This window comes from Zea mays, chromosome 3 (assembly GCF_902167145.1).
Source record: "Zea mays cultivar B73 chromosome 3, Zm-B73-REFERENCE-NAM-5.0, whole genome shotgun sequence".
Lineage (NCBI taxonomy): Eukaryota > Viridiplantae > Streptophyta > Magnoliopsida > Poales > Poaceae > Zea > Zea mays.
Window position 1 is genome coordinate 196931421 of NC_050098.1, and position 7362 is coordinate 196938782.

Here is a 7362-nt window from a genome sequence, read left to right on the forward strand (position 1 = left end):
ACATTTTTCCCCTCCGGAAATTAATCTTAAAATTTGCGCCTCTTATGCTATTAATATACGTATTAAAATTTGTATAATTTAAAACTCAAAAAACATTGCCAAATGCATTGACGCGATTAAAAAGTTAAAAAAACAAAAAGGATAAGAATAAGTGTAGCTACTTTTGAACTTTAAAACGTGGTAAGGCTACAGTGCAGCTACCTTTGTCTAGTTACTGCCTCGTGCGTGGAAGATTAGAATTCCACCTAGAGTACGTTTTTTTCCTTCTTTTTGTTAGTTATTACTAACAATAAAGTTCTAACTAGAGACAATTTGGCTAATTAAAAGAAGGAAAGCAGAGGATGCAAGCTGCCTGTTCTGTACAGAGCCTGAATATGCACGTCATCTCTGAAGTTACTAACCGTAATTTAGGAGAGAAAATATAGCAGAGACAGGAAAATCGTTCGGTGTATCTGGAAACTCACGAATGAGTTATGTTTTCAGAGAAACTTGCTCGAGAAGCATGGAGCTGTTACTACACACGCGATAAGCGGACTTTCACAGAAATGGAAAACTTTACGCCCGCCAGAAACGAAAGAGCAATTGGAGATCAGATCACCGTGGAGAAAAATAATAGCGTGTTTGGTTTGTAGGTTGGGCTGCTTCTGGAGCCATCCAGACCTGTGTCCGAGCCTACATCAGCGTTTGGTTTGAATCGCAGAATGATGTCGTCCGCCACTGTATTGTTCTAATAATAAACTAGCATGCGGGTTCAACTCACTCCACAAGGAACTGCCGGACGGCTCCATCCGGAGCCAAGCCACGACGGATGAGCGAAACCGCCGGACCAAACGCGCTGTAAAAGAATGCAGATAGGTTAGGTTTTGGGAGTTGTGTGATCTTCAGCTTTCTGCCGATAGGCTGTCTGTAAGAGGTCTTTCAGTTTTGTTTGGTTCTGTTTCTGGTTGGAACCAGTTCCCTTGGCCTCAGGCTTCAGCACAAGTCTAGGTGTGATTTAAACTGCACTGTATTGAATACTTTAGTCTTTTGACAATACTGTAGTTAAAAGGCCGGGGGGTTTTGCCTTGGAACTCTAAAAAAATATACAGTATTAACCATGGACTCTGAACTCTGTCTGCGTCCACAGGCAAGTCATCTTTCTTCCTTGCACTGGTTATCTTATTGAAACAGAACGGAAATCTTTTTTGGAACAAGAGAATTTCGTCACATCTTGCCTGCAGTAAAGTTTCCCATCTAGATGCATACTCCCTCCGTCCAAGTTTAACTGGCGTTTTAGCTTTTCTCAGACATAAATACCAGCCAAGAGAATAGACGCATGTACCCCTGTGATCTAGCGTGAAGTATTAATTGCAATTACTGCTGAGGACACGAAACGGTTCACAACCTCCAGCCCTCCACGGTGGATGAGAGGAGACCAAGAGTCCGTTGGTGTGGGAACGAAGCGAACGGGTGTGTGAAACGAGGAGATAACTATAATGGCATCGAGGTGTAGACCACGAACGACACATAATTCTGGACAAATAAAATGAGCTAAAACGCCATTAAACTTGGACGGAGGGAGTATACTATCAACATTTCGATCAAAAGTTACTATACAAAATTTGCACTGTCCGAAAAGCGATCCTTATCAGGAAGGCGCAGGATTCGTCCCAGCTAAGCGCACCGGCCACAAGTATTCCACCACCCCCGGTCAATAGCTAAAGAAATTGGGCGGCAAGTGAAAGTCTCCGGGATGGGAATGTGCATGAGTCATGACGCGCCTCCGCCCTCCGGCCTCCGCAGTTGTTTATTCGCAGCGCGCGGGTGGCGGCCCGCCCGTCCGTGTTCTCTGCTCCCTGTGTTCGGCACATCGTCACCCCCACCGTTTCCTGTGCCTCTCTCTCCTATCTTCCTCGGTCTCCTCCCGTAATCCTTTGCCTGATACCCCGCTCTACCAGGCCGCCACCACCTCCCTCCAGGCTCCAGCAGCCTATAAATACGCCCGCGTCGCCCACCACCGCACACCACTTGAATACTCCATCTCAACTTCCCTTCCTCTCCCGTGCTGCGCTGAGCTATATAGCTGCTCCTCGACCTCCAAGAAGCACGCGGGCGGAGCCCGGAGCGAGTGATTAGTGAAAGGCATAGCATAAGGCCGCCCGGCCGGGAAGTGGTGGCAATGACGCGGTGCCTCATGTTCACGCTGCTGTTCCTCGTCTCCTCCCTCATCTCCACCGTGGGGCTCCCCGTCGAGCCGCCCGCGGAGCTCCTGCAGCTGGGCGGCGGGGACGTCGGCGGCGGGCGCCTGAGCGTCGACGCGTCCGACATCGCGGAGGCGTCGCGCGACTTCGGGGGCGTCGCCCGCGCCGAGCCCATGGCGGTGTTCCATCCGCGCGCGGCCGGCGACGTGGCGGGCCTGGTCGGCGCCGCGTTCCGGTCGGCGCGCGGCTTCCGCGTCTCGGCGCGGGGCCACGGCCACTCCATCAGCGGCCAGGCGCAGGCGGCCGGCGGCGTGGTCGTGGACATGAGCCGCGGCCGCGGCCCCGGCGCCGCCGTGGCGCGGGCATTGCCCGTGCACTCGGCGGCGCTGGGCGGGCACTACGTGGACGTCTGGGGCGGCGAGCTGTGGGTGGACGTGCTCAACTGGACGCTGTCCCACGGCGGGCTGGCGCCGCGGTCGTGGACGGACTACCTGTACCTGTCCGTGGGCGGCACCCTCTCCAACGCCGGCATCAGCGGGCAGGCGTTCCACCACGGGCCACAGATCAGCAATGTCTACGAGCTCGACGTCGTCACAGGTAGCGTAGCAGCTAGCTAGGCGATCGAGCCGGCCGACGAGTCGTAGATGCAAGGCGCTGTCTCTGGCGGGCCGATCGACGAATGAACCGACTGACTGACACACGTGCGCTGTGCGTTGGCAGGGAAGGGAGAGGTGGTGACCTGCTCGGAGACGGAGAACCCGGACCTGTTCTTCGGCGTCCTGGGCGGGCTGGGCCAGTTCGGCATCATCACGCGGGCGCGCATCGCCCTGGAGCGTGCTCCCAAGAGGGTAAGTAAACAGCTTAGGCAGCCCACAACTGCGTTCTCCTCGCTCCCTTCTGCTCTCTGTCGTGTCTGGACCTCCCTTCAGGCGCGCGCCCTGATGGATCACCACCTGCACCGATTAGATAGCCTTTAATTTCCCTCCCGTGAGTCGTGTCTCGATCGTGTGGCACCGGGAAAGGAACACAGGGCGGGGCGGGCAGTGCATCTCCTCCCGTGGCGTGTGTCACCGGCCTCGCTTTCCAACTAATGACCGACCCAGCACACCGGCCGGCCATGCAAGTGGCGAGCGAGCGCGCTGCTGATCCGTTGAGGAAAGCGCCCCTCTGCCGTCCGCTAATAAAACGGCTGCCACATGTGTAGCGTCCGAAAAAAGATCCACGCGTAGTACGTGTACGTCTTGATAATCGCCACTGTAGTATCCGTGGGTCTATCTATAAGCAGGGCCCCCAGCCGCCCGGGCCAGCCATGGCCAGTCCGACACATACGTACGCGTCATCCGGTCAGGTGCATGGTCCACGGTGCCCCTGCTCAACGATTAGCCGCCGCCGCCGTGTCGTCGTCATCGAGTCCGCCTTTTTCTTTTTGTTTAGCTCGTGGGATCTTTCGCAAGATTTTGTTCCTCTGCTAATTAATCGGCCTGTAATCTTAGTAGCAGCTAAGAATTGACGGGCGGAATGCATGGGTGGTGGTGGTGGTGGTGGTTGCTTGCAGGTTCGGTGGATCCGGGCGCTCTACTCCAACTTCAGCGAGTTCACGGCGGACCAGGAGCGCCTCATCTCCCTCGGCAGCGGCGGCGGACGCCGGTTCGACTACGTGGAGGGCTTCGTCGTCGCCGCCGAGGGCCTCATCAACAACTGGAGGTCCTCCTTCTTCTCGCCGCAGAACCCCGTGAAGCTCACCTCGCTCAAGCACCATTCCAGCGTCCTCTACTGCCTCGAGGTCACCAAGAACTACGACGACGAAACCGCAGGGTCGGTCGACCAGGTAGGTACTCGGACTCGGAGCCTTGCTTTTCAGTTACTAGCCGTATGATAACAGTAGCAGGCAGTGTACTGTGTGTGCTAATATTTTTCTTCTTCTCTCCGTTCAGGACGTGGATACGCTGCTGGGCGAGCTGAACTTCCTCCCTGGCACGGTGTTCACTACGGACCTGCCGTACGTGGACTTCCTGGACCGCGTGCACAAGGCGGAGCTGAAGCTGCGCGCCAAGGGGATGTGGGAGGTGCCGCACCCGTGGCTCAACCTCTTCGTGCCGGCGTCCCGCATCGCCGACTTCGACCGCGGCGTCTTCCGTGGCGTGCTGGGGGGCCGCACCGCCGGCGCCGGCGGCCCCGTCCTCATCTACCCCATGAACAAGCACAAGTAAGTCGTCAAATCACAAAGGCACACACGGACCACAAGCCAAAGGCCGCGCGCGCTCATCGATCTGCCGCCACGCACGCGGAGGCGCGGCGCGTCGCCCTCGCCGTCCCCGCCCCCGCCCCGCGCTTCCAACCAACCAACCTTCCATTCCATTCCATCCACATGCGGCGCTCGGGACACGGGGACAGGCGGACAGCACCCTCCCTCACATGCGCCGCCCACACGCGGACGGCACCGCACGCGCAGCGCAGGTGCCGGCTCGCTCATGTGTCATGTGTTGCGATTGCGATGGACTTGTGCCGCCCATTATTGGCGCCACGCACGCAAATCACCAGCCAGCCCATCCGTAGCAGCGGATTATTATTTGCCCAACTGCGCGAGCCGAATCTGGAGCCCCGATAGATAGAATGGCCGTGGACAAACCGCGCACTCGCGCGACAGGGCCTACTCTATTCTGTTGCAATGGACGCCACGCAACTGCGGCCGGTGACGCCGACCTGCCATTTATAAACCGGCGCCGCGACGAGAGCTTTACAGGGCGCAACGAGCTCGGAGCGGTCAGAATCGGAATTCCTTAGCTGAGACCTGCTCGCCTTTTAGTACTTTGTTTGCATTGGGGTCAGTGGGCCGGGTAGACGCCTAGACGGCACCAATTTGTTTGTTGCTTTCAGCTTCAGCGCATACACAACCAACCTAAAAAAAAGACGTATCAGAATCACCAGACGATCCTGCTAAAAACCGCTGCTTTTTTATTTATTTTTTCCCGTACTCTATTCTGTACTAGTATCGTGCAGTATCCCAAACCCTTTTCGCGTCGATTAGCGACTGCAGCTCTGAGATCTGGACTGGGCCGTGTGGCTGACGGGCTGCTTCGTGCGCGCAGGTGGGACCCGAGGAGCTCGGCGGTGACCCCGGACGAGGAGGTGTTCTACCTGGTGGCGTTCCTGCGGTCGGCGCTGCCGGGCGCGCCGGAGAGCCTGGAGGCGCTGGCGCGGCAGAACCAGCGGATCCTCGACTTCTGCGCGGGCGCGGGCATCGGCGCCAAGCAGTACCTGCCGGGCCACAAGGCGCGGCACGAGTGGGCGGAGCACTTCGGCGCCGCGAGGTGGGACCGGTTCGCGAGGCTCAAGGCCGAGTTCGACCCGCGGGCCATCCTGGCGGCGGGGCAGGGCATCTTCAGGCCGCCCGGCTCGCCGGCGCTCGCGGCCGACTCGTAACGTAATCCAGCTGCTTATACTAATTATTAGGCGCGTTTAGTGTAAGGTAGAGGTACTAGCTACAGCAGTAACCATACAGGATTGTTTAGTTAGCTCCGGTTGGTTCATGTACAAATGTGGGGTTGTTAATCGCGTGCTCTGCCATGGCTGCTGTGATCGGTTCTGTACAGGGGATGAGGGGAGCCAAATATGAACGTGGCAAAATCGATACTTCTTATAAAGAAAAAATATCTATGGTAAATACTGGTGCCTGCCTCTGTTTCCCGTCAAACTACAGTGCAGTGTATTGTTTTCTCCGTGGTCCACTGGATATAAGGCATTGCCTGCACCTTCATCCTAAATTATAATTCATTTGACTTTTTCTGTCACGTTTGACCGATCTTCCTATTTATTTATTTTTTAAAATAAATGAAAACTCAAATATAAAGTATATTATGTGCTAAACAATATTACGATAAAAAAATAACAATAATTATGATATTTTTTAATTCGAACGGGTTTTCAAAGCACAAAAACGCATATATATGTATGTTATCAAAGCACAAAGAGTTCTAGATGAGATTTGTTGGCGTTACTACGAGTAAACTGTTATGATACTGAAACCTCATGCCTTATCGAGCATCGTATCCCATCTTAAAGTTGGTTTATTTGGCAGCAACAAATGCTACTCATTATAGGGATTTCGACAAAACCGTGCCTAGGCCGACACGAGGCCCATCATGGACCATGCATGAGCTTGTGTGCAAGGCCATCGAGCGGCTCGAGCACGACTGCTTTATAGTCGACCCATTTAGCCTGATGTTAGGATGGATATCCAATCAGGATAAGCATGACCAACATAACCCATTTGTGGCTCGACATTACTTCATGAGTACATGGATGTTAACTATATGGTCAAGGCTCAATCAATCATAGAATCTCAAGCTCAAGGGGAGTTGAAGTCCAGTTTATTTGCAAATTCGGTTCGGACTGCAAGAGTGGGTCTCACGAAAACGGACGCTCAGGCTACATACTCCATTTTTGACGTTCTAGATACTGTTGGGAAGCTAAGGTGATAAGCTTTCCAACCCAACTAGTCCCACGTAAAAATATACTCGGAGTTGATGAGAATCGTCATAACAAGATGATGACCAGAATCTACCAGAAATCAATGACACATGTTTTTGGGCCTACATGCCTTGTACATCTTAGGGTTGTTCGGCCATCCCCTTGGCCATCGCCTGAGTCGAAGACAACTCCAATTCGAATGAGGGAGGATGATGAAGACATCACTCCTATACAAATAATGCATGGGCCAACAACACGAGCACATGCACGACAACAAAATCTCTAGGAACCTTGGAGAGTACCATCAAGGACTTGGGAAATACCAAGATGTCAGGGAGGAGAAGCTAGGACGTTCACAGCAAGAGAAATCCAAGTCTGACTCAACTTCGTCTCCACCTTGGACTCTAGGACCAGTATGCACTAAAATAGACGACCAGGATGCATCCGAACTTCGGTTAGGTTGGGTTTTATATGAATGCAAAGATAAGGATATAAGCTTTCCAACCCAACTGTAACCACTTTAAAATTCATCCGGAGTCATGGGAATTGTCGAAACAAGTCAGTGTTTAGATTCTGTTTTGGTGCTGCGATACCGTCTGTTGGGCTGTTGGGTCGTGTATTGTGTTGGAGCCTATTATGGGTACCTCTAGGGATTGTGCATGCTGAAAGGGGAAATAGGGCTTAACATTTTCCTATAAATAATTTTGGTGGT

General features: G+C 53.7%; 1 protein-coding gene across 1 annotated transcript; it reads left to right on the plus strand.

The window, feature by feature from the left end:
• The first annotated feature begins 2005 nt into the window (after nucleotides 1-2005).
• Nucleotides 2006-5844, plus strand: LOC100272805 (uncharacterized). Its single transcript, NM_001360129.1, has 5 exons — nucleotides 2006-2777; nucleotides 2901-3028; nucleotides 3736-4008; nucleotides 4115-4386; nucleotides 5270-5844. Exons 1-5 carry the CDS (start codon nucleotides 2159-2161, stop codon nucleotides 5601-5603), a joined length of 1626 nt encoding a protein of 541 aa, NP_001347058.1. The 5' UTR covers nucleotides 2006-2158; the 3' UTR covers nucleotides 5604-5844.
• The last annotated feature ends 1518 nt before the right edge of the window (nucleotides 5845-7362 follow it).

What these genes read in the sequence shown, in the direction of transcription:
- LOC100272805 (NM_001360129.1), top strand. Translation starts at nt 2,159, where the DNA reads ATGACGCGGTGCCTCATGTTCACGCTGCTGTTCCTCGTCTCCTCCCTC. An exon ending in CGAGCTCGACGTCGTCACAG is followed by an intron (nt 2,778 to 2,900) that starts GTAGCGTAGCAG and finishes GTGCGTTGGCAG; the next exon opens with GGAAGGGAGAGGTGGTGACC. An exon ending in TACCCCATGAACAAGCACAA is followed by an intron (nt 4,387 to 5,269) that starts GTAAGTCGTCAA and finishes TCGTGCGCGCAG; the next exon opens with GTGGGACCCGAGGAGCTCGG.